Genomic DNA, 26,879 nt, shown 5'->3' with positions numbered 1-26,879 from the left:
TCTGCAGGATTTTCAAAACACTAAAGTACCACTGAAGTACCTGTATGTGGGTTACAGTTCCTGAATCTGTATTTTTTAGGAGCGGGTAAAAAAATCAATAACAATAACAGTGCTGTGTTGTCTTGTTCCCTGCACACACTACCACGTTTCAGAGTCTCATTTATCTGACAGTTCCAGGAAAGGCCCCAGGTACTTACTGCTTCATAGTCTGCTAGCTCAAGCCGTGCTTTGTTTTGCATTGTTCGCTTGCAGAGGTAAACCGCTGGAACACAAAAAATAATCAATCATTTCTTGCTATCTAAAACCCCAGACATCAAGATCTAAAGGCTTAATATGCTTTCCATTCAACCAGAGGTTCCTGAGCATTGTGTCTCCATCCTATGTTTCATTTCAAAGGTTAGGGTTTATCCAAACAGGGCTATTTTTCACTATACAGCTGTAAATAAAATGTTTTAAGTGTGTTTGAAGTGCAGTATACAATGTGACACTAGATGACGATGGTGAGCCTTATGGAAAATCCAATGTATTTTTAAAAACGCTTTTTAAAGAGTATTTTCAGAATGGTTTTTATGTGTGTGTAGATTCCACCTAAGATATAGTGGATGTCAAAAATAATGATTCAGTGATTTCTACGGCTGTGCACGATTATGATGAGAGTAAATGATTCAGAAATCTTTAGAATTTTAATTATTTTTATTGACTTTCCTTTCTGCCATTTAATCAAGAGAAAATGCCCCTCTCCTGAACAATGAAAACTATGGACTGTGGCCTGGATTGGCACTGTGGAGTTATTAATTATGTTGGACACCATATCTTGAAAGGGAGATAGAAAAGCTAACACATTTACCACACCTTAGCCACTTTCATTGTAAGTGCAAGAAATAATGAATTCCTTGTGATAGCATAATAAATGCAAGTTCCTGCATCCCTTCAGAGCACATCCTTTTCATGTCACAAATTCCTCCAAACGGTTAAGGGCCTCTAAATGAATAAAAGAGTCCATCTGTTTCACAGTTCTCCGTTTGGGATATACACCAGTGAACGTAAAAGTGCCAAGTGACCTTCAGACAGGGTCAAAGCATTCAAAATATATTGGTCCATGTGCTATCCAGACCACAGCCCCTTTCAGTAGTTAAATGGGCATGTGAAGCAGGGAGCGAGATCGTGGATGCCTAACCTCTAAGCAGCTGAATATGTAGGGCCTCTTCTCTTACAATGAACATGGCACAAATCTTTTCCTGCTGTATGCCGCCTTGAGTGGGGTTTTAACTGTGGAGAGATTTCACAAGAGGAGCAAAAGACTCCTTCTTGGCTGTCAAAGCAGTCAATAATAATAATAATAATAATAATAATAATAATAATAATAATTTATTATTTATACCCCGCCCATCTGGCTGAGTTTCCCCAGCCACTCTGGGCGGCTCCCAATCAGTGTTAAAAACAGTACAGCATTACATATTAAAAACTTCCCTGAACAGGGCTGCCTTAAGATGTCTTCTGAATGTCAGGTAATTCTTTATCTCTTTGACATCTGATGGGAGGGCGTTCCACAGGGCGGGCGCCACTACCGAGAAGGCCCTCTGTCTGGTTCCCTGTAGCCTCACTTCTCGCAATGAGGGAACCGCCAGAAGGCCCTCGGCGCTGGATCTCAGTGTCCGGGCTGAACGATGGGGGTGGAGACGCTCCTTCAGGTATACAGGACCGAGGCCGTTTAGGGCTTTAAAGGTCAGCACCAACACTTTGAATCGTGCTCGGAAACGTACTGGGAGCCAGTGCAGATCTCTCAGAACCGGTGTTATGTGGTCCCGGCGGCCACTCCCAGTCACCAGTCTAGCTGCCGCATTCTGGATTAATTGCAGTTTCCGGGTCACCTTCAAAGGTAGCCCCACGTAGAGCGCGTTGCAGTAGTCCAAGAGTGAGATAACTAGAGCATGCACCACTCTGGCGAGACAGTCCGCGGGGAGGTAGGGTCTTAGCCTGCATACCAGGTGGAGCTGGTAGACAGCTGCCCTGGACACAGAGTTAACCTGCGCCTCCATGGACAGCTGTGAGTCCAAAATGACTCCCAGGCTGTGCACCTGGTCCTTCAGGGACACAGTTACCCCATTCAGGACCAGGGAATCCTCCACACCTGCCCGCCTCCTGTCCCCCAAAAACAGTACTTCTGTCTTGTCAGGGTTCAACCTCAATCTGTTAGCCGCCATCCAACCTCCAACCGCCTCCAGGCACTCACACAGGACCTTCACCGCCTTCACTGGTTCTGATTTAAAGGAGAGGTAGAGCTGGGTGTCATCTGCATACTGATGAACACCCAGTCCAAACCCCCTGATGATCTCTCCCAGCGGCTTCATATAGATATTAAAAAGCATGGGGGAGAGGACAGAACCCTGAGGCACCCCACAAGTGAGAGCCCAGGGGTCTGAACACTCACCCCCCACCACCACTTTCTGGACACGGCCCAGGAGGAAGGAGCGGAACCACTGTATGACAGTGCCCCCAGCTCCCAGCCCCTCTAGACGGTCCAGAAGGATGTTATGGTCGATGGTGTCAAAGGCCGCTGAGAGATCCAGCAGAACTAGGAAACAGCTCTCACCTTTGTCCCTAGCCCGCCGGAGATGGTCAACCAGTGCGACCAAGGCAGTTTCAGTCCCATGGTGAGGCCTGAATCCCGATTGGAAGGGATCCAAATGGTCCGTTTCCTCCAGGCGTGCTTGGAGTTGTTCAGCAACCACCCGCTCAATCACCTTGCCCAAGAATGGCAGATTTGAGACTGGGCAATAGTTGGCCAAATTGGCCGGGTCTAAAGATGTTTTTTTAAGAAGCGGTTTAATGACCGCCTCTTTCAGCGGGTCTGGGAAGGCTCCCTCACAGAGGGAAGCATTCACCACCCCGCAAAGCCCATCGCCCAGCCCTTCACGGCTCGCTTTTATCAGTCAGGATGGGCAAGGATCAAGGAGACAGGTGGTCGGTTTCACTCGTCGAAGCAGCCTGTCCACATCCTCGGAGGTAACAGATTGGAATTGATCCCATGTAACAGGACCAGACAGAACTCCAGCACTCTCCCGCCCTGGCCCTGCTCCCATGGTGGAGTCTACCTCCTTCTGAATCTGAGTGATTTTATCTGCAAAAAACTTTGCAAAAGCATTGCAGGAGATCTTGGGGTCCCTACCAGGCCCTGGTGGTACAGGTGGTTCCGATAGACTGCGAACCACCTGAAAAAGTCTCCTGCTGCTGTTTTCTGCAGATGCAATGGAGGCGGCGAAGAAGGCCCTCTTCGCCGTCGCCATTGCCACTTGGTAGGCTCGACGTTGAGCTCTAACCCGTGTCCGGTCTGATTCAGAATGAGTTTTCCGCCACTGGCGCTCTAGCCGTCTCAACGATTGTTTCATCACCCTCAGCTCCGGGGAAAACCACAGGGCTGTCTGGGCTCCATGCAATCGGAGAGGGCGCTTCGGAGCCAGACAGTCAATAGCCCTGGTTAACTCCGCATTCCAGCGTGCCACCAGGGAAACAGCTGAAAGGCCATCAACTTGGGATAAAGCATCCCCTACCACTCTCTGGAAGCCAATTGGTTCCATTAAGTGGCAGGGGCGGACCATCCGAATCGGTCCCACCTCCCTTCGGAGGGAAAGGGTTGCGGAGAGGTCCAGTTGCACCAGGAAGTGATCTGACCATGGCACTTCTTTTGTTTCGCTTTTAGTTAATGTCAGATCACCAACATCCATAGAGGTAAACACCAAGTCTAAGGCATGTCCGTGGTTATGAGTTGGGCCAGACTTATTCAGGGACAGCCCCATTGAGGCCATGCTTTCCACGAAGTCCCGAGCGGCCCCTTGTAAGGTCGTGTCGGCATGGATGTTAAAATCCCCCAGGACAACCAAGCTAGGTGTCTCCAGGAGCATATCCGCCACGACCTGAAGCAGCTCGGGCAGGGAATCCTTGGTGCAGCGGGGTGGTCGGTACACCAGTAGGAATCCTGTACTGCCCCTATTGCCCAACTTCCAGAACATGCACTCAGAAAACTGGGTCTTCCCAATAGGACGCCTGGTGCAGACTAATGACTTCCTAAAAATCACTGCAACCCCCCCTCCCCGCCCACATGACCTAGGTTGCTGTGCGTAAGAGAAACTTGGTGGGCAAGCAGCGGCAAGGACAGGCCCATCTGCTTCATCCAACCAGGTCTCTGTCACACATGCCTGGTCAAATCCTCCATCCACAATCAGGAAGGCGCCATTTGGCACAGAGGCTGGACGGGCACCTGCCAAAAGGCACTTGTGGGTAGAAGCAACAAGGTATCTGAAATATACTCGGAGTCAAGAGTGGATTTCATTCTCTTAATTCAGCTCATAGTGGTGAGGAGGAATGGAAGTTCCCCCAGAATGTCTGCATTATATATATTATTTACACAATGGACCCCACGTGATTGGCTAATTCTGGGATTCTCCTGTAGGCCAATCAGGCCGGGGATTCACTTTCACCTGGAGCTGGATTGGGTGGCTCCTGTGGACCAATCAGACTGCTGCATTCTGGAGCCTATTGTTCTAGGACCAATCAGGCTGCTGCATTCTGAATCCTATTGTTCTAGGACCAATCAGACTGCTGCATTTTGGATCCTATTCAACTCAGCACATAACAGTATCCTTTTGAGGACGTTCTTCTGTGCAGGCTGATCCCAGCCTTGTGGTCCTCCTGCTGATCTCCCCCAAATGGGCACCAAGACTCCTTGAGTCTGTTAGGAGCATCTCATGCCTTTGCAAGATGAACAGAATCTGGGACAGGTAAAGGGGGGAAGGGTTCACCCCAAATCACCCTCCTTGCCTCTTTTCTGCACACAAATTTGCTTTCCGTTGCTCTGCGTTCAGCTTCCTGGGCTTTGGGAAGGAGGCACGAGGCTCCTGATTTGGGGGGGGGGAGGTGCTGGTACTGTGTACCGGCATGCACCACCAGCAAAAGCACTGATTTAAGTACCAGAGGAAATACCGTATTTTTCGCACCATAGGGCGCACTGGACCATAGGGCGCACCCATTTTTGGGGGGGGGAAATAAAGGGGAAAAAATTATTTCCCCCCCCCCCAGGCGCGGGGCTGGGGCGGGGGAAGCTCGAGCTTCCCCCGACCCCAGCCCGCAAACAGGCAGCTCTCTGCAAGCCGTGGGAGCACTCCCGCTGCTTGTGGAGAGGTCCGCGAAGCCTGGGCGCGCTGAGCTCAGCGCGCGCAGGCTTCGCCATGCTGGCAACTGTCCGCAAGGAGCCGGAGCGCTCCGGCTCCTTGCGGAGAGGTCCGCGAAGCCTGGGCGCGCTGAGCTCAGCGCGCGCAGGCTTCGCCATGCTGGCAACTGTCCGCAAGGAGCCAGAGCGCTCCGGCTCCTTGCGGAGAGGTCCGCGAAGCCTGGGCGCGCTGAGCTCAGCGCGCGCAGGCTTCAGCATGCTGGCAACTGTCCGCAAGGAGCCGGAGCGCTCCGGCTCCTTGCGGAGAGGTCCGCGAAGCCTGGGCGCGCTGAGCTCAGCGCGCGCAGGCTTCGGCATGCTGGCAACTCTCCGCAAGGAGCCGGAGTGGTCCCGCTCCTTGCGAAGAGGTCCGCGAAGCCTGGAGAGCGTGAGGGGTCGGTGCGCACCGACCCCTCTCACTCTCCAGGCTTCAGCGAAAGCCTGCATTCGCACCATAGGACGCACACACATTTCCCCTTCATTTTTGGAGGGGAAAAAGTGCGTCCTATGGTGCGAAAAATACGGTAATAATATCAGAGTGGTACTATTTGCCTTCTCATTTCCTTTCAGCACACACTACCTGCAGTGATGAAGGCCATATTCCTCAGAATACTAGTTGTTGGGAATAACAAGGGAGGAAAGCAGCCCGAGCAGACCAGTCAGACGGGACAACCCAGTCAGATGGGCGACATACAAATATTATTATTATTAGGCATTCATATTTATGCCCTATTTGTGGGTTTCCTGTAGGCATTTGTGAGAACAGGCTACTGGACTGGATGAGTCTTTGCCTAGCCCTAGAGCTCTTTTTATATTCTCATGCTGCTGCAGTCCTCTGACACAGCCCCGTTGTGTTTATAGGTTTTCGAAATCAAAATGTTATCCAGATCGCAAGCAGAATCCGCTTCCTTTGATTTTGGTGGAAGCAGAATGGTATGTCCCTTATTCTCAAAACCTCATTCAAAACACTCAAGGGGGTTCCGTGCTCACTGGAATAAAAATAAATGGATTCTCCTTAAGTGCCAGATGATGTTTTAATTTTGAAAAGCAGCCAGCACATATGGGCTGCATCAAAGGACTGCACCCACAATGTGTGTGTGTGTGTGTTCAGTGTGTGTGTGTTCAGCGTTTTCTTTGCGATAATAATTTATTGGGAATTTAAATAAGTAATGCATGGCCCCAAGGTGCGGTGCGCAGGTACACATTCTTTTCTACACTGAGGAATGGATGGATGCAGGAGTGAGGGCAATACCTGTACATAAACAAGTGGATGCACATTTGGCTGATCCGGATCTGCCCCCTTTTTGCACAAGTAGACTGGGTTAGCTCATTTAACGGTATCCAGCGGACAAGCAGGATTCCCCTATTTCCCTCCATGCATGGTAGATTGCTTTAAAGGTGCTCTCTCACACAGCAGCTGTTCTGTGCACTCTAGATTCCTCCTGTATGGGTAATGTACATGCTACATTGGGGCACCCCACTGAAATGATCGCACAGGGTTATGTTGCAGTGGATTATAAATTTCTCTGTTAAGGGGAATCCCTCCACATGAGCATATGCAAGGGAGATTCTTGGTCCTTCCTTTCCTAGCAGCAGATTACAAATTTGCTCCAATATAACAGTCCCCTTTCAGGTTTTTATTTGGAAATGTTTAAGGTTCCCCACGCCTCCTCTGTCAGCAGCTTAATTGTACCTCACTGGAAATCCCATATGTTTTTGTTTTTGTTTTTGGTCAGGAGAGACCAGATAATTATGAGGTTTCAAACTAGAAACAAGCAAGTGGACTAATTATACTTTGCATACTTTTATTTAGTAGGAAACCCACAGATTTCCATATATATAGAGAGAGAGAGCAAAGAAGCTGAGTCAGTTGTTGCAACAGAGCTAAACTGCACTTAAACAGCACCAACTTTTGAAGTTTTAAGTAGCTGTTAAGTTTTAAAGTTTGTACTTTTTAAACTTTGGCCTGTTTGTATTTTTGTTTTGCTTTTGCCAAGAAAAGCAGCCTAAAAATATTTCAGATATTATTATTATTATTATTATTATTATTATTATTATTATTATTAAGTAAATGGGAAAATAATTTACTAACTTTTTTGTCTATCTGACAAGTGTTTAAAATGTCATTTATTTTATTTAATATATTTATATTTCACGTTATTAAAACAAAACACCAAGGCAGCTTCAAATGTACATTGTATGGTCAGAAGATATCTCCTCCTGGTTACAGCTATCTGTGTTTATGCCCAAGCCAGCAGGCAAACACATACATGAATTGGCCTTTAAGGTCTTGAGACTCTCTGTTGAAAGAGACCAACTACACCTCTGGGAATTTAGCAGGTGAGGTTTTTCCTGACATAGAGATAAAGTGATGGAGGGGGGAGTCAATTGCTATTGTTAAAAGCACAGGAACAAGACCTATAATAAACTGGTACCCTCATGATGGCAAACAGGGGCAGATATAGAACAAGTGTAAACTGCGTAGTCTGAAAAGCTAACTTTCTTCAGTGACCAGGTGGTATGTTTTGAGTGTGCACATTGGTGCATTAAACACTCTCGTGAATGTTGTTAGGAGACCCCCTCTTCACCTCACAGAGCTGCCATTCTCTTAAGTCCCTGAGAAGAGGGATTGATTGTTAAACCACTCTGGGAATTGCAGCTCTGTGAGGTCTCCTAACAAGACTCAGGACTCTTAACAAACTACAGGTCCCAGGATTATTTCAGAAAAGCCATGATTGGTATGATACTGCTTTAAATAGTGCAGATGGGGCCTCAAGTTGGACTGCATCTGATGCTGAAGCTATGAGATAATCTGCCTTCTGAAAAGGTGATCTGGCACAAAAGTACTAATACAACTTTAGCTTTACGGCAGGGATAGACAACATGTGGGCCTCTAGATATTGCTAAGCGACACCTTCCACCATTCCTCACTGTTGACTATGCTAACACAGCTGATGAGACTTTGAGTTCAACAACATATTGAGGACCATAGGTTTTCTATTCCTGCTTTGGAATGAAAAACTATTTGTTTAGCTGAGCTTCAGTCCCAGGACTTTGCATTTCACAACTGAGCTGTGCGAACCTGAGATAAGCACGGAATAATTTCAATAACCCCTTAAATTTAAGCTCCCAGGTCATAGGCAAGAAAAAACTTCTAACGTCCAAAAATAATGTTGATAACCTGGTGAACGTATAATTTTTAAGTGCGCCAAAGCCAAACTTCTTTATTTAAAAAGTTGATTCCTTGTTTCCATCTACATTTCAAATTTCCACTCAGTCACTATGCACACAATTTGTCAGTTCTGCAGTATTAATTTTAAGACTATAACCAAAACCACTTGCTCCTTTCATGCCATGTATATAGTCCAGAAAATTATAAGTGAAGCAGGAAAGAACAATGGGGCAACAATCCAACACAATAATAGATTGGGCACAGTACAACGCAATAAACGTCCATAGCCAGGGTTGTTGTTTTTTGACAGTGCCTATTTACATTTATATATTCATTTTGTGGAATGAATAAGGTGCTTCATTTTGAAATGTGTTGAATGTGTTTCAAATTTAATGTTAAGTTTAATTTTTAAGCCCTGCATGCATAATACATGGCATAAATATCAAAGAGGAACGTAACCTTATGTCAAAGAGAAATGTAATGGACCACTTGACAGTGAACTTCTCAAACACTTGCTGTCTTTCACAAGAATACTACAAGAGGTCACCTAATGATTCCCTATGCTTTGTTTATGGGGCAGAGATTGAAATAAAAGTACATCTAAGTAACATTTTACACCAGGCATAGGCAAACTCCGGCCCTCCAGATGTTTGGGACTACAATTCCCATCATCCCTAGCTAAAAGCACAAGTGGTCAGGGATGATGGGAATTGTAGTCCCAATCATCTGGAGGGCCGGAGTTTGCCTATGCCTGTTTGACACCTAATGTATGTTAGAAAGATATTAGCAAATGTGGCCATGGGATGGTGGTCATGCACAGATTCACATCTCTGTGACCTAGTCTGAATTAGTTCTCAGCTTTGGGCATCCTTAAGTTGATCTCTGGCTGTTGTTTCAACCAAACACAAATGTCAAATTCACTACCGGTGAACAGTGTCAGCTTTGGGCTTCAGAGGACCCTTGGCCAAGATGCTTTGAGTGGGTCCACCTCCTCCTTCCTGTTGCCACCGCTGTCAATCTCAGTCTGAGACAAAACTGTACAACCATCCAAAGGGAGAGCAGAAGGCAAATGGAAAATGCAGCTTCATCTTCTCCTCTCTCTTGTTGCTGCTTGTGTGCTCAGGATAGCTGTTACCAGGCAGTAACAGCAAGACAGAGGAGGAGCAAAAGCACCAGGCTGATCTAGGGATTAGCTGTAGGGCTCTTTCTGGGGAGTGGGCCTTGCGTAGTGCCCAACAATGCTTACATCTGGTGCCAACCCTGCCTTTGAATTAATTTCTGAGTCAGCACATTTACAAAGTGGCAAAAATAATGCTATTTTTGTATTCCCATGTTGTGTGCAGATTTGACCTCTGCCTTAGTAAACTTTGTAAACCAAAGCCAATCTTGAGCTCAGCATTAGCAGTTCTTGACCTGGGTTTGGAAAGTAAAGCCAGGAGTGGTTTAGTGAAAAAGACGGATTAAGTGCAAAAGGCGATTATGAGACTTTCATCCATACAATGCATGACTCCGGAGTGAAAGAGAAGAGAGATCCACACTGACCATAATCTGTGTTTTCCGGCTCCCAACAATTGGATGGCCAAAAATAGGGTGTCTGTAAAATAAAACAAAAATGGAAGAATGTAGGAATTTATGTCTGACAAAATATAAACATACATACATTTCCTTTGACTTCTAAAATTAACTGTCTGGGGAGTGGCTAACAGTATCAATTGAACATATTTAAATGGCATACAACAAATAAAAATTGGTACTCCAAATAATGTTGTTATACCTTTGTGCATAGAATCAAGTGTTTCTTATAAGGTTGGGTAATTATCTATATTTTTCTGAAAACACTCACCACTTCTCTGCAGGAGAAACCAATGTAAGTATGGTGCCAATTTACAGTATAACTTGACTTTCTGGAAGTAGCACAGACCATCTTCTCTATAGGCTGCTGCAGTTTTCCTGTATGCAATGGATCTGTATACAATGGATTGCTTCAGAGCATCTTTCCAGTGACTAGCTAGGAACCGGCCTATACCTCTGCCTTGGGCCACTCAGAATCTCTTGTACTTTTGTAACTTAGAAGTTATAAACCTGCCTTCATTTTGCTATTTAACTGCGGCTTGAGATCTTGATTATGTAAGTAGATAATACTTTTACTTCTTCACAAAGCAATGCATGTGTGGTTAATATTTTTAGTGAGGGGGTGGAAGGGGTCATACTAGGAAAATCCAGTCTGCCTTAAAGCATCCTGGATCATTGTTCCTAGAAGGTGATTCAGTCTTGCCTTAGCTTTCAAGTTTAAAGCTGCAAAGGATGGTACTCTGCTGATCTCACTCATATGAGCAAGGAAGGATAATAGCTAAATAATATATCTTCTCCTATTGCCTAAATCCATTCCTAATCAGATTCTAATCCCTATCTGGAGATGTGGAGCGCTGAACCAAGGACTGACTACACACAGAGCAAATACTTTATCACTGAGCTATTGCCCTTCTCCTAAGTATTCATAAATTATCCCTCCTCTTCCTTTGGCCACCTTCTTAAACTACTCCAGTTATTGCTTTTCTAACAAAGCTCTGCACATAACACTGCCAGAAACTGAATGTGGATCTGTCTGTGAGCTATTCCTTTGGGATGTGTTTGCAGATGGCTACTTCTATAGCCAGGCTGATCGCCGAAGAATTGATGCTTTTGAATTATGGTGCTGGAGGAGACTCTTGAGAGTCCCATGGACTGCAAGAAGATCAAACCTATCCATTCTTAAGGAAATCAGCCCTGAGTGCTCACTGGAAGGACAGATCCTGAAGCTCAGGCTCCAATACTTTGGCCACCTCATGAGAAGAGAAGACTCCCTGATGTTGGGAAAGATTGAGGGCACAAGAAGAAGGGGACAACAGAGGAGAAGACGGTTGGACAGTGTTCTCAAAGCTACCAGCATGAGTTTGACCAAACTGCGGGAGGCAGTGGAAGACAAGAGTACCTGGCGTGCTCTGGTCCATGGGGTCATGAAGCGTCGGACACGACTAAACGACAAAACAACAACAACACTGTTGGTTTCTGCTTTCTTCTCTGTGCAGCGAAGTGCTTGTCACGAGACAGGTGTTTACATTCCACAGAGTCTGTACTCTTGGAGGTTTTCCCACGGGAACGGGAGACTGGATGTGACGTACACTGGTTTCCTGTTTTTCACTGCCCTTTTGCAGTTTCACTTTGTGTGATTCTCTCCGTGCTTTAGAGGAGAGATGACGCTTTCTCTGCTCCGGCATAGGGAAAATGTTTTTCTGTAACTTACCAGCTTTGAACTGTAAATAAAGTAGTATAGAGCATGTTGGCTCATACTTTTCATCATTCCGCTGTGCACTGGACACTGCTTATCCCCAACATTTGGTTATGGGCCCAGAAATATGCAGTGTTCTGAGGATGGACTTCACAAGTCGGGCTCCTGGCAAAGGAATAAAGGAGCAAAGAGGATCGGAACAGCGGCAGAGGCACGGATCGCACGGTATCTGCTCTGCGCGTCAAAATGATTGATGGAGGTATGTGCTACTGCTCCGGGCAGCCTGCCAGCTTCTAATTAATGGCTTTATGGCTGGACTTTGAACTTTTAATAGCCGGTTTTCGCCGTGGCACAGGCAAAAGGCTAAAAGGGGAACAATTTCCTATGCTGGGGAAATCGAAAGTAACTTTTACAAATGCTGTTGTTTCAAAGCAGCTGCAGATATGACGCAGCTAGAATTAAAAGGACATAGAGAAAGCACTTGGGGACTTTCGCTTTTGAACTTGCTTTTGGAATGCAGTTTGAAACAGCTGCAGATAAGCAACGTAGCATACAGAAAGGCGCAGGCTCAAAGGCAGAGGCTGTTTTGAGATTGCCTTTGGATTGAAGCAGCTGTACACAGAAGCAGCATGTATACAGCAGCTTGATTTAAAACAGCATAGATGATGCAGGAGGCAAATGCCAGAGTCATGATGGCTAGCTGCAGAAGGCTGGATGAGGCAAGTGGGGAATTTCATACCACTGATCAGCCAAATGCTCAACTCACAGTAGCCTGTAATACTGCCATGATTCAGAATGGAGCGGATCGGCGGGGTGATAGCTGCATGGGAAATGGGGAGACTTCACAGACGTCATCCCATAGTGCAGTGGAACCACCAGATGGCGCCAAAGCTTTGAAGGCAGTGAAATGCTACTCGTGTGGACGTCTAGGCCATATGAAGAGGGAATGCAAATATCCCAGGGCCAAGACAGAGCAGCGCAGCGAAAGCTCATCGCGTGGAAAAGGCCGAGGCAAAGGCAAAGGTCCGGTGTCCAGGACAACGCAGCACAAGGCAATGGTCTCACGCTACGCTCCAAAGGTTGCAGAGGTTGCAGAGGTCCAGAAGACGTCTAGATCTTTCTTCGTTGTTGATTCAGCTGCAACGCATCACATGTGCAACGATAAGCGACTGTTCGTGTCTTTTACACCGCAGGAAGGTGTGATTCACCAGGCGGATGACCACACTATCCCCAGTAAAGGCTACGGAACTGTTGTTCTTCACAGTTTGGACTTATCGATACAGGATGTTCTTTATGTGCCGGACGCGAAACATAATCTGCTTAGCGTTGGACAGCTGATGGAGCGGAAAATAGACGTTTCCTTTAAAAACAATAGATGCATCATCACCAAGAAAAATGATTATCAATTGTATGCTGAATTTGTTGATCGTTTGTTTGTTTTGTATTATGATGATGTTGTGCAGGATGACACTTGTTGCATTGCAGGTTCTAACAAAAGTTTGCATGCAGAATGTATTCACGATTTTCACAGGAAATTTGGTCATTTGCATTTTGAGGCAGTATCTAAAATGCCTGCTTTGGTTGAAGGTATGACTATTAAACCCTGCAGGTACCACATGAAGTGCAAGGCATGCGCAGCAAACAAGGTGAAAATGGCTGCGAAAGGTAAGGTGTCTAGTAGGCAAGCTACAGAACCATACCAGGTTGTTCATGCTGATTTGGTTGGACCACTAGCGCCCTCTTTGGGTGGGAATAGGTACTTCATGGTTCTTGTTGATGCATTTTCCAGGTATATTTTTGTGTACAATCTCAAGCAGAAATCAGAGGCTTTTCCTAGGTTCAAGGAATTCTGTGCTTGGTTGGGAAATGTGCATGGTAAGAAGATTAAGATTCTTTTCACCGACCGGGGGGGAGAGTTCACTTCTCAGCAGTTTGAAGCTTTTCTGGCTGAGAAAGGAATTCAACACGATTTGTCTAGTCCTCGCTCGCCATGGCAGAATGGACTTGCGGAACGAGCAAATCAGACATTGCTTCAAGGGTTAAAAACCTTGCTGCATGATGCAAATCTTCCAGAGAGTTATTGGGCCGAAGCTCTCTCATGTTTCACTTACAGTTATAATCGCAGGTTATCTTCAGCGATTGGTTGTACCCCCTATGAGAAGATGTTTGGCAAGAAGCCATACATCAAACACATGAAAATTTTTGGTTCGGACATGTGGGTTCACTCTCCACAAAACTCCAAGTTAGACAAGCGTGGATTGCATGGTATCTTTCTAGGTTATCAGAAAGGGTCTTACAGAATAATGATGACTGACTCTAAGGAAATTAAGCTCACAAGAAGTGTTGAGTACAATGCCAAGTGGGGGGAGAATGTGGGAATTTTCCAATGTTATCCTGATGACAGTGATGAGACTGAGGATAGTCAACAGCAAAAGCAACCGCAACAACCCACACCCACTGATGAAGGTTCTGATTCTGAGTCTGAAACTGAAACTGAATCGGGTGATTCAGAGGATTTCAAGAGTGCGAAAGCCTCTATGCGACCCTCTGAAAGCTCTGATCTAGAATTGGAGGAACCATTGTTCACAATAGGTCGCTTTTCTCCTAAGAAGGAAGAGGAGAGTGTTGAAGACTTAAGGCTAATTCGCAGGTCACAGAGAGCCACAAAAGGCAGACCTCCAAAGAGATTTGCTGATGAGTTTGCTAAGATAGCAGTAACAGCTGTTAAAAGCTCCAAGAAGGTTTTTGAACCTTCAAGTTTCCAAGAAATCCAGGATTTGGATTCAAAGGAAGCTGAGCCATGGTTAAATGCCATGAAGGCTGAGCTTGATTCCTTGGAAAGGAACAAAACATGGGAGCTAGTTCCAGTGGTTCCAGGAATGAAACTGCTTGGAAGCAAATGGGTCTTCAAAGCGAAGACTGATCAAAATGGCAAGATAGTCAGACACAAAGCCAGATTGGTAGCCAGAGGATTTGCACAGGTACCAGGTGAAGACTATCACGAGACCTACTCACCCACAGTGAGGTATGAGAGCATTAGGCTTATGCTCAAGCTAGCTGCAGAAGAAAATCTACACATTAGTCACCATGATGTGAATACAGCTTTTCTGTACGGATCTCTAAATGAATCACTTTATATGCTTCCACCTGATGGCGTACAGGTAAAACAGGGATTTGTTTGTGCTCTGAAAAAGTCAATTTATGGTCTCAAACAAAGTGCACGGTGTTGGCACACAAAACTCACTGAAGTATTGTTTTCTCTAGGTTTTAAGCAAGGGAAAGCTGATCCATGTGTATTTGTCAAAGAGGAGGGGCAAAAGAAACTGTATTGTTTGTTTTATGTTGATGATCTTTTATTCTTTTGGAAAGATGTCACAATGTACAATAACGCCCTAGCTCAACTGAAAGAGCACTTTGACATGAAAGATCTTGGTGAGGTAAACAACTACCTATCTCTGGAAATAGAGAGAGATCAAGATGGTAACATTCTAGTACACCAGTCACGGAAAATTGCTGATGTGTTAAGCAAACTAAACCTGATGGATGCTAACCCTGTGGACACACCGATGATAACAGGTTATCAGGTAGATGACACTGAAGAAGCATTTTCTGACACTACACTGTACAGAAGTGTGCTAGGCAAGCTAAACTTCATTGCCAGATGTTCAAGACCAGACATTGCTGTAAGCTGTAATTTGCTAAGCAGACAAGTCAACAATCCTACTGTTAAGGATTGGAAAGCTCTGAAACGCATAGCGCGGTATTTGAAAGGCACTATGCATTACAGACTGAGATTTAACAATCAGAAGTCTGGTGGTCTTGAGATATTTGCAGATGCAAGTTTTGGAAGTGACACTACAGACAGGAAAAGTACGTCTGGAGTTTGCTATAAGTACAATCAGGGTCTATTTGATTGGTCATGCAAGAAGCAAACAACAGTTAGCTTAAGTACTTGTGAAGCTGAACTGAATGCACTGTCTTATTCACTTAAAGATTGTGAATGGTTGTTACAATTGTGCAAAGACATGAAAATTCCTGTCAAATGTCCAATCCAGGTTTACCAGGACAACAAAGCATGTTTGGCTTTGCTGAATTCTGAAGGTTGTAAGCAAAGCACGAAGCACTTGCAATTGAAGGTGCAACATGCTAGGGAACGTATTCAGAAGGGACTCGTAACGGTGTCCTATATGCCAGGTAATGAAATTCCTGCTGATGTATTGTCCAAGATTGTATCAAGGGATCAACACTGTACCTATGTGCAGAAGTTGGGTTTGTACTGATATTGTACGAACACGCTGCCCAGAGATGTTCACAGAAAGGGGGAGGATGTTGGTTTCTGCTTTCTTCTCTGTGCAGCGAAGTGCTTGTCACGAGACAGGTGTTTACATTCCACAGAGTCTGTACTCTTGGAGGTTTTCCCACGGGAACGGGAGACTGGATGTGACATACACTGGTTTCCTGTTTTTCACTGCCCTTTTGCAGTTTCACTTTGTGTGATTCTCTCCGTGCTTTAGAGGAGAGATGACGCTTTCTCTGCTCCGGCATAGGGAAAATGTTTTTCTGTAACTTACCAGCTTTGAACTGTAAATAAAGTAGTATAGAGCATGTTGGCTCATACTTTTCATCATTCCGCTGTGCACTGGACACTGCTTATCCCCAACAAACACTTCTATAGCCACTAGCTGTATCAGGGCACCTCTCCCCAACTCCCTGCACAAACGCATGTGTTTTATGTATGTGGCTGGGGGAGGGGGGAGATTCCCTTTCAGTAGCTGCTGCTGATACTGGACCACATCATGAACAGAAGTCTGCTGTATTGACAATGAAGAAATCCCTTGCTATTACATGTCAAGTCAATGAAATAAAGCAGGAATACTTACTTGGAACCGGTAAAAGGTGCCATCATCTTTCAGCGTTAAAACATGGTCTGAGATAGGAAAGAAATAACCATGGGCTGCCATTAATGTTCCCAGATGAAGAGCTTCCACTGTGCCAGAGGGAAACAAAAGCAATTAACACGGGTTTTTTTAAAATAAAAAAACAACAACTTCATGGTGAAGTGTTTGGACATTTATTCTTCTGAGAGAATTTTCACCAGCTGGTGACAATTTATACTGGGAAAGTATATATAAATCAGAAAGAAGAAGAAAAGATGAAATTATGCACTCTTCTTTCTTAACATGGGACCTCATTAAGGCAGCATACATCCAATTATCAGAAAACAAATGGGTAAGGCCAGTGCTTTTTTCTTAAATAAATGTTTAGGGGTACTCTCATTTTCCTTCTCATATTGATATGCTGCCCCTCAATGAGGCCAAACTTAGAATGACAAAATGTTTAGGGGTATGTGTAGCCCTGTGTCCCCCCAGAAAAAAAGCAACGAGTAAGGCTACAACTTTCTTAGGAGTTAAGAATAAGAAAAGTTGATGGGAAATGTTCCAGACGCTGATTTTCCTGTATCAAAGACCTGAATATCCTTAAGCTGCTAATGCAATAGCTGCTTACAGCTGCTACCAAAATATAGATAATAGATAGATAGATATTCAAACTAAGATGTTCATCCATACACAAGCAAAGCAATCCAACATATGGCCCAGTGATCTTGAAATCTCAGCAGGATTTGCATCTGTGTAACTTCATATTACAGTACTCTGAGTAAAACTTAGTTGACTATGACCTAAACTCTCTGCGGCTCATTCCGCCCCTTGTGAATCTTGTTATGGACACCCTACCATTGATCAGTCATTTATTTAAAGTACAGTATTTATTACTTGCTTTTCTATGCATGCATTCTAAACAATGTACATAAACTACAAAGCAGTGCAAGCAACCAGTTACTATACCAATATACCACAGGCATCCTACTTGTTTCTGCAGAATAGCATACACACCACTCATCCGGGAAGGGGAACTAATATGAGGCTGGAAGGTCATTTTTAAATATAATTTCCTACTAACAAATTACATAAGAAACACCTGGAACTGGAGATAGGACAGACTCTTTTCATATTGAAATTCAGATAATAAATACTTGAATTGCAATCTACAATTGCCATTCCAGAATGATATTCTGAGCATAATGGAACATATTCTAAATAATGATTTTTAGAAATATAAATATAGCTTCCACTTCCAAAATACAAATATAGCATTTGCTTCATAGTTACTATAGCTGCTGAAAGCTACATGTCAGAAATTTCCTTTGATCTGCATTTCATGAATAGAAGCTTTCAATTTGCCAGGGACAAACTGGAGCAGATGTTTCATTAATATGTACTTCCAACAACCCAAGCAAGTGAGATTATTGGGCATTTATTTACCTTTACTGCACAAGGATGGTAGTAAAGGATTTACTGCACAAGGATGGTAGTGGTTCCCATTACTGAGACATAATTCAGGGTTTTTTTTATCATAGGACAATGAAACATTTTCCCCTTGGCTTCTCAAACTCTACTTTTTCTGCATAAATTTGCTTGCTTAGCATTTAAGGAAGATTGAAATTTATAAGGAGGTTGTTGTACGAGTCGGGAAAGATGGTTTTGAGATATGGCAATTGGCCTGAGGAAGTGTTGTTTACTTGGTGGTTGAAAAAGCATTTGTCGGCATCGATCCAGTTGTGTATACATCTTCTGCTCAGTCATGTTTAGGCTCAAAGTTTCGTTCACAGAGAAAAGAAAGAAAAAACCATCACATTACATGAGCTGCATGTATGGTGGGATCAAAGGAAACAGAGAGAGACATAGGAAGAAGAAAAAGGCTGGAATTTTTCTAAAATGCATCTGTAGTTTCTGCCCTGCCTGTCTCTAGAAGCAGAAGTGGGATGATTGGTTCCAGCAGTGGTAGTAAGGAAGGAGCAGAAACTCTTCCTCCGCAGGCAAAAGCTTCAGGTCCATTCCAGCTTTTTTCATCTGCCTGCACCTGTCTCTATCTCATGGCTCTAGCTGAGCTCTGCTAGTCACCTTTTGTGAAGAGAGATCTGTGAGGATGAGGGACTGCTCTTGTGGCACACAAGCAAGGCAGAGGAGGAGCCATCCTGCTTTTGGTGCTGCCCGCTTCTGCCCGTCAGCTTGGCACAGGTCTTTTTCTCTGCAGGAAAAAAATCTCCTGTTTTGGCTCCTTGACCACTCTTCTTGTGACTGTTCTGTAAGCTTTTTGCGTGTCGAGATCCCCAGGGCCACCCCAATAACTCACACATCACACAGAATTTTTTGTTTAAGATTTTTGGCATAATTTTGGCCACAACTTTATTAAAATACAAATTTGTGAGTTGTTGCTTAGGCATTGGTTGTGACTATCTGCCCCCACCGTGGGGGACAGACTGACATTCCGCACGATGCGAAAGTCAGAATAGGAGAATACACTTGGGGGTAATGACGGAGCAGGGAACCTGCCCTCACCCCAAATGCAACCAGGAGCTCATTGCTATGGCCCGAGCCCCCTTGACAGAGTGGACAAGCAATAGTTAGCCCCCAATTCCTTTAACGGAATCCCTTGCAGCAGCAGCATTAGAGGGGCAGGCACTCAACCTACCAAGGGCAGGCACTCAACCACTGCCCTCAACCAACCAAACTATAAACCAATGCCTAACCACAACCTTACAAGTTGTGACGATTTGCTACGCAGTAGGCAAAAACCAAATGGCCCCAGCCAATCAGCCAGATGGACAAAATTCCTACCGGGCCCCTGCCCCAAGAGCAGACGACCCCATGACAGGCATAGCAAGGTCAAAGTGAACAACCCTAATTCTGGGGGGGGGGAATGGGCAATCTGATGCACGGTCGAAAAGAGGAAGCCCTAGCCCCGTGCAAGGAGTTTTAGCATTTCTGGCTGTCAATCAACAAATGGCAATGATCAATTAGCCCGCCCCCAACTTTGGAGTGTCCTGGCGGCCCCCACCGCAACACGTGTTCTCCATGAAGAACACGCTTTACCTCTTCCTTGTCCATATTTGTTTGTGTTTTTGTCCACCCTCCTGTCTTCTTTCAGTGAAATAAACATTAAAACCCTGGGTACACACTCTGAGTTGTCCTGCACACACCTGTGTATTTAACCACTTTACTGGAAGTGACTCCTCAGTGTTTCTCATCTATCAAATGGCACAAATATCCTCCAGTATGAATGCAACATGTAGATATATGTGGCTTTTATTAGTTTGACTTGCTGTGTATTATGTGGCTGGCTTTGATAGGGGTTTTTCCCATCTGGACTATTTGCTTTGTGCATTATTAGTTCCCGCTTCTGTCTTGCAATGGACAACCATTATTCATGAGGCCACAAAAGTGGCTTGCCAGAATCCACCCCAGCCTCAGCAAATCATGCATATTTCATCTGTGAGATTTTGCAGAAAATGTGCCTGTGGACAAACATGCCAATAAAAGGCCTTGCGGGGGTGGGGGAGAGAGAGAGAGATTTAAGAAAATGGAAGAAGAGTGCCAGGGTTGAAAAGTGTTTTGAAGGAAACAACCAGAATGATCCATTACTAAAAGCCATGGTCCTCTAGAAGAACGCTCATAAATATGCCTGTAGAAGACAAATCAATACCAAACTTGTGTTTCTGTTTTCGCTATTCCCTCAAACCACCACAGAGCTAATCTAGCTGAGTGGAATCACAGCTGGAAACACTGACATCATAGGAGCTGTGTGTGGAGTTTTCATTGGCAGCCAGGATGGCTGGCTTAGGGGATTTATCACAAAACTTTAGTTCAGGTTTATGGCAGACATAATCTTAATTGAGGGTTGTTTCAGTTAATAGGGTGTACGTGGAATTTGGTTGTTACAAGGCAAAACTAGAACAGAGAACTGGGAGTTCCTGGAGTACAGAGGGAAGTATGCACAGCAAGGTTAGTGTTCTTGACCCTTACTTTTGCCACCTGGTTCCTTCTGCCTTATCAAACTAGTGTTCTCCATTATGATTGACAATGTGCCCCTTTTCTCAATTTGGGGTACCAAGAGGGCATGGGGCCATGAAACTCACTGCTTCCCCTCCCAGCTTATCAGGCCTTATTTTTATTTTCTGATGCTAGCCAAGAACATAGCTATGTCATGACATGGTATAATTCCACATGAGGATAAATGGCACTCCAATGGTTGTCACTAGCCGAAGGGAGGTTACAGGGGTATTTAGTGAATGTTCCCCTCTGCCCCCCAAAGCGAAGGCAGCTTTGTCCCCTTTCACAATGGACTCTTTTCCTTCCTTCAGTGGAAAGTTTTGGCCCACTAACCCTGTAGCTGAGTATGCTTCTTACAAATTGATGGTCACTTTTAAATAATGCATAACTACAGCAAAATTGTTAATAACTCACTAGGGCAGTTATAGTACTCATAACATATAGAACTGACAAAGAAAAGTGTTTTGTTTATATATTTACACACAGACATATTGCTCATAGGAACTAAAAAAAAAATTAAAAGGGATAAGCTAAATATAAACATGGTATGTATTAGTTTCTGATTTCTTGGTTTCTGAACTCTTTCTAGGCACTTTCTAGGTCTGTGGTACTTCTAGAAATCCTAGATAGGAAGGCAGAAGATAGAGGAAGCTAGGAAATATAGAAGGGGTGGAAACTAACAGGGTTCCATTTTGAATATCATGGATATGAACTGGAAAGGAAAGTCTGAGGAAAAGGAATGTGGGACACAGAAGGAAAAAAGCAGAATGCTGGGCCACTGCAAGACATGGGATTGTACCCCACAAAGCCATCCTGTTAGCACAAGGATTTCCATCTGCATAACAGAACAACTTCTCCCATGGCCCCCTCCAATTTGCTCTAGGGGTTTTGCTCTTGCATTTACAGGGAAACTTTGTTGGCAACAACCCATGGTACCACACAAGACAATGTTTCTATTGCTAATGTAGAGGCTTCCTCCTCTCTGCCTTGCTTTGAGGAAGGGGGTTTCTCAAGGTGAGCTAGAAATCTTCCTTGAAATTTAGTTAAAAGTTGACAGTTATTTTAAAGTTATCTAATTTTTAAAAATCTAGCCAGTGTGCAATCCTCCATGATATTTAGAACCAGAATATTGCTGTCTTAAAATAGTATATTTTTCAAAGACTCCCTAGGCTTGAATCCCTCAGTCATTGCTCCAGTTCTGTCACAAGCTGACATAAGAACATTTTTTTAAAACTAGTATTAGCATATAATTAGAACTGAAAGTTTAATGGGATGATATTTTTAAAATGATGAATACCACAATCCGTACAGTTGATGTCACAGCTGATGCTTCTGGTACCAGCAGATAAAAGGGTCATGGCATTCATCCACCAGTATCTCAGAAGTCTGTGCATACATGGTAAATATGTAAAAACAGCTGCTGGAACCTTAGGAATTGGTTATTCCATCACTGCCTTAGGAAGCACATCTTTAGGCATTCAGTATGAACATGTCTTTGTCCATGGAGTTTTCTTGGCAGGGATACTGGAGTGGCTTGCCAGTTCCTGCTCCAGGTGGATCACATTTAGTCAAAACTCTCCACTATGACCTATCCATCCTGGGTAGCCCTGCACGGCATAGCTCACAGCTTCTCTGAGTTATTCAAGCCCCTTTGCCACAGGCAAAGTGATCCCTGGAAAAGCCCCTGATGTTGGGAAAGATTGAGGGCACAAGGAGAAGGGGATGACAGAGGACGAGATGGCTGGACAGTGTTCTTGAAGCTACCAGCATGAGTTTGACGGAACTGCGGGAGGCAGTGGAAGACAGGAGTGCCTGGCGTGCTCTGGTTCATGGGGTCACAAAGAATCGGACATGACTAAATGACTAAACAACAACAACATGAACATGTGATGCAGCTTTCATGCATAGGGATGGAAGGATCTGTCTATTTCAGTTCTCTCAGTTTCTCATTTTCCCATCTTGAATTCATTTCTCCAGCAGAAATTTGCAATTTATTTATTTTTAAAAAACGGGTGAAGATTCTTCAGTGAATTTCTTCTAATAGCCACATTCTTGTCTATCGTTTTGGCACAGTCTCCCTTGGGAGGTGGTTGACTCTCCCTCCTTGGAGGTTTTTAAGCAGAGCTTGGATGGCCATCTGTCACGGATGCTTTAGTTGAGATTCCTGCATTGCAGATAGTTGGACTAGATGACCCTTGGTGTCCCAACTTTACAATTCTATGCTACTATGACCAACATATACTTCTTTTTTGCAAGTAGCTTCTCTTAATAGAATGCCATTTTGTATGTTCTTTTCGCTAATATATTCATTTTTATACACATTTCCCCCTAATATATGCATTTTTGTAAACAATGTTTGGTTGGAGAACAACGGTGCTACATTTGGATCCTACTCACACAGTGCCTCCTCCTGGCTGACATGGATTGTACATGTGGCCAACACATGCATCAATATCTGAGACCAAGGGTGGCACTCTCATCAAGTGCTCCCTTCCTTGTTTTTTGTGTTTGGATTCCATTGACTGCTATGTACTGGTGGCAGGAAGCCAATATATAGGCTAGTATATTTGCAAGGGGAAAACCCGTGTTCAAAACACTTGGCGCAGAAGTGTAGTGAAGAAAATATGAAATAATTTCATGTTTTCCACCATGAGCTCCTTTAAGACAAAAAAGATACACAAAGACAGCCTTCATTACAACAACACTTCTACAAAGATGCCATAATACTGGTAACTTGGAAGACAGAAAGCATTTAATTTTTGTAGTGTTGTGCAGTTGAGGCCTACACAGGGACAGAAAAAATCAGAGTGAGGAAATCACCGGTAATGACGTATGTCCTTTGGAACCCCATGGTAGGCCGGCACCAGAACAGGCTTTCATTTTAAAATTTCTAACACTTCACTCCAGGAAAAATCTCATAAAGTCTGACTAAAGTTTACTTCAAAGACTTGGAAGCAAACTCCAGCTTATGAATTGTTGAAATTCAGCCATCCATGTTCTTTGATGGCTCTACAACAGTTTATGGTGGGAACGGGAAAAGGCCGACAAATTTTATTGGAATTATTGGCACGATATGGAACCGCAATCTCTGAGCAAGCATTCAAGTTAATCCTAGTTATCAGACCAAACCTGAGCACTTTAGTTCTTCTATAAAATCTCGCGGGGGAACTAATGGCCATTAGCGCTTAGGAACTTGGCTTTGGTTCACACTAATAAAGCCACAACTCTGCAATACCTCAAAGTGTGTTAACAAGAAACTTGGTTCTGGATTATCTATGACAGGATAGCACAACATGCACCAAGTGGGAGTGGTTTTGGCACTTCTTCAATGGTGATATAGTTTAGCCATTCTCAATCTAGGAAAGCGGGTGGTGCATCAAACATGTCCAGGTACTGTTGCGTGCAAGGCACTGTGGAACCAGTAAGACACTAGAGTGAAAAATCTGACTTGAACTCCCATGCTCCTTAAGAAATAATAATAAAAGTCTTCTATTGCAAATACTTCCTAAACGAAAGGAGGAACACCATCATTTTAGGTTAAATAAAACAAATGCAAGCTGTATGAATGCTAAGAGCTATTCATGGCTGCTAATACGTTAACACAATGCCACTGAATCACAGCAGTGTGAAGATGAGATCTCTCCATTCTTGGCAGAAAGCTGTGAAGCAGTATATAGCCTGGGCATTGAAAAGGTCCTTGCTGCTCAATTGCTAGATGCCTCTGCCAATGATTTGAGGAAACATTTTTGCACAGGCTAAAAAGGTAACAGAATAAATATGGCCAGATAATGTTTGTGTTGCATTTTAAAACTTCCCTGCTATAACTATATCTATGTAGCACTTACTTTATACAGTGTTTTGCAATATTTATTGTGTCCACTTTCCCAACAGTCATTTGCAACTGCTTACAGATGGAAAAGCCAGACAATTAATACAAGGCCTACAAAATGGGTTTACTTTGCTGGTAGCATTTGAACCCAGTTTTCTGGCCCCAAACCAGCTTCAATCACATTACACCAGGGGTCAGCAAACTTTTTCAGCAGGGGACTGGTCCACTGTCCCTCAGACCTTGTGGGTGGCAGGACTATATTTTGGGGAGGAAAAATGAACAAATTCTTATGCCCCACAAATAACCCAGAGATGCATTTTAAACAAAAGGACACATTGTCCTCATGTAAAGACACGCTAATTCCTAGACCATCCGGGGGCTGGATTTAGAAGGCGATTGGGCTTGATCCGGCCCCTGGGCCTTAGTTTGCCTACCCATGCAGTACACATTATCATCGGTAGCAGTAATAGTAGTAGTAATAGTAGTAGCAGTAGTAGTAATAGAAGAAGCAGCAGCAGCAGTAGTAATAGTAGTATTTTCACACAGTGGCGTAGCATGGGTTGTCAGCACCCGGGGCAAGGCAAGTAATTTGCGCCCCCTAACCCGTGGAGCGAGCGCCCCCCCATATTGCGCCCGGTGCGGCCGGCCCCCCCTGCACCCCCCACGCTACGCCACTGTTTTCACATTGCCCTACCTCTCATGGAAGCCAAAACAAAAATAAAACACATAGACAAATAAAAACATCTATGTTACAGAAATCATCGACATACAAAAATACAGATTCAAAACTGCTGCAGTTTTATAACAGTTATGTCCCCAAAGGCTGAGTGAACGAATACATCTTCTGGTGTCATTAGTGTGTGGGACAACTGTACTTCCAACCAGAAGGGAATTTCCAAAACCAGCAGCACTATATGCCCTGTTCTGAAGTACTGCCTAGGTATACAATATTGACTCCAAAGCCATGCCCAAGCTGGAACCAAGCATGAAGATAGAAACTATGGGTGCTTCTCTAGGTACTATTACTGGGTAGGATTCCATCACATACCAGCATATTCAGGTTGTGAAGTCAAAGTTGCTTTGGCACTGCTGCGCCACAACAACACACACACCCTTTGACTTTTTGCTTTAAGAAAAGTGATAAGAAAGCGTGGTAGGAAGTGCGGGATAACACTTGTTTGACACAACATCATATAATCTCCCTGCGAACAAATCATAATGAACACTCAATAAACAGGTTTTCTGTTTATTGTGATCTTCAGATAAAGGGCAGTGAAATATACTCAGAGTCGCGCTCAGTACATAACAGGCAGTATATCAATTTAATAAAGAATAATATTCTAAGAGACTGTCCTGAAAGGAGTTTTCTCTACAAGGGCATCTGCAAAAAGAATTTCATTTTAGGTAATGACTAGAGTGGCAAAGGAGGGAGGAAATGAGGCAGGATTATGGAAGGGGTAGGAATGAGTGATAGAAAAGCAGTGTTTTAACTTGTCCACATCCAGGCAATGCTTCCCATTTAGGAACATGTGCCATCTTGAAATAAACTCTGTACTAGTGCCATTAGGACCTGGTCCATGTTCACAGCACAGCTGGCTTTATAAGCGCAACCGTGGCATCCAATGTACCCTCAGATCCTGTAATAGCAAAGTCATTTCTCATTGCCTCCCACTAGTGAATTCCCAGCTGAAGGCTTTTCTATACTCAGAACCAGCTCTGCTGGTTGAGGAGGAGGAGGTCATCGCAGCAAAAGAGAGCAGTGGCAAATAGCATTCACGCTTTGCATTCCCTTTGCTAAATTCCAAGTGGATTTCCCATTTATTTTAATCTGAGGGAAAATGGCTGTCAAATTGCACAGGGAGTCGCAGGTAGGCAGTCCTAAGAATAGCAAGAGCTCACATGTAACAAATAACTGCGGCTTCCTACATTATATGCGCACTTCTGCAAATCACTCTCACGACAAAAATGAAATAAAGCGGGAAGGATTTATACCTGTGCTTACCAGAGATTATGTGGGATTACAGAAGCTAACAAAAGTTCTAAACCAAGCTGCACACATTTTCTCAACCATTTCAAAGGTGAAAATGGGGACACCACTCTGTTGCATGAGCATTTAGGACTAAGCCATGGTAGACAACTGTAGTCGTTTAGAATGCTTAGTCCTTAAGGTACTGTAAAACCATTTGTTCCATTTATATTATAATTTCTGATGGTCTGAAACTTTGCCTCTCCACTTCCACAGGGCCATTAGCTGGCAGGGCGAATTGGAGACTTTTGTAGTAAGTTGGGGAAAACTCTAAGGTTTTTCAAGGGCACGGGCTTACCATGTTCCACAAGGCAGCAGAAGCTTTCACAGTCTCTCTCTTTTACTCAAAAAAATGTTTTGCCACCACATGGTGCTGGAACCACAATAAGCAGCAGACCAGCAGCTGTCCTCATTGGTATCAAAATGGCCCCATGGAAACAGGACTAAGTCATAGGATGGCATTGTTTCCAGTGGCACTGTTAGTAAAAAA

General features: G+C 44.1%; 1 protein-coding gene across 5 annotated transcripts in view; it reads right to left on the bottom strand.

Moving 5' to 3' along the window:
• RGS7 (regulator of G protein signaling 7) overlaps positions 1 to 26,879 on the bottom strand; it is a 156,604-nt gene that overhangs the window by 24,078 nt on the left and 105,647 nt on the right. For all 5 annotated transcript variants that reach the window (XM_081905833.1, XM_081905835.1, XM_081905836.1 and 2 more), the window contains exons 5-7: positions 16,527 to 16,633; positions 9,921 to 9,972; positions 198 to 262 (exon numbers count right to left, since the gene is read on the bottom strand). In XM_081905833.1, coding sequence (XP_081761959.1) covers positions 198 to 262; positions 9,921 to 9,972; positions 16,527 to 16,633 — 224 coding nt within the window. The remainder of the gene's footprint in view (positions 1 to 197; positions 263 to 9,920; positions 9,973 to 16,526; positions 16,634 to 26,879) is intronic.

The sequence above is a fragment of the Podarcis melisellensis genome (genome assembly GCF_964234715.1).
Source record: "Podarcis melisellensis genome assembly, chromosome: 3".
In the NCBI taxonomy this organism is placed as follows: domain Eukaryota; kingdom Metazoa; phylum Chordata; class Lepidosauria; order Squamata; family Lacertidae; genus Podarcis; species Podarcis melisellensis.
Note: the sequence above shows the minus strand (reverse complement) of the source record. Positions and strands in the feature narration are given on the sequence as shown.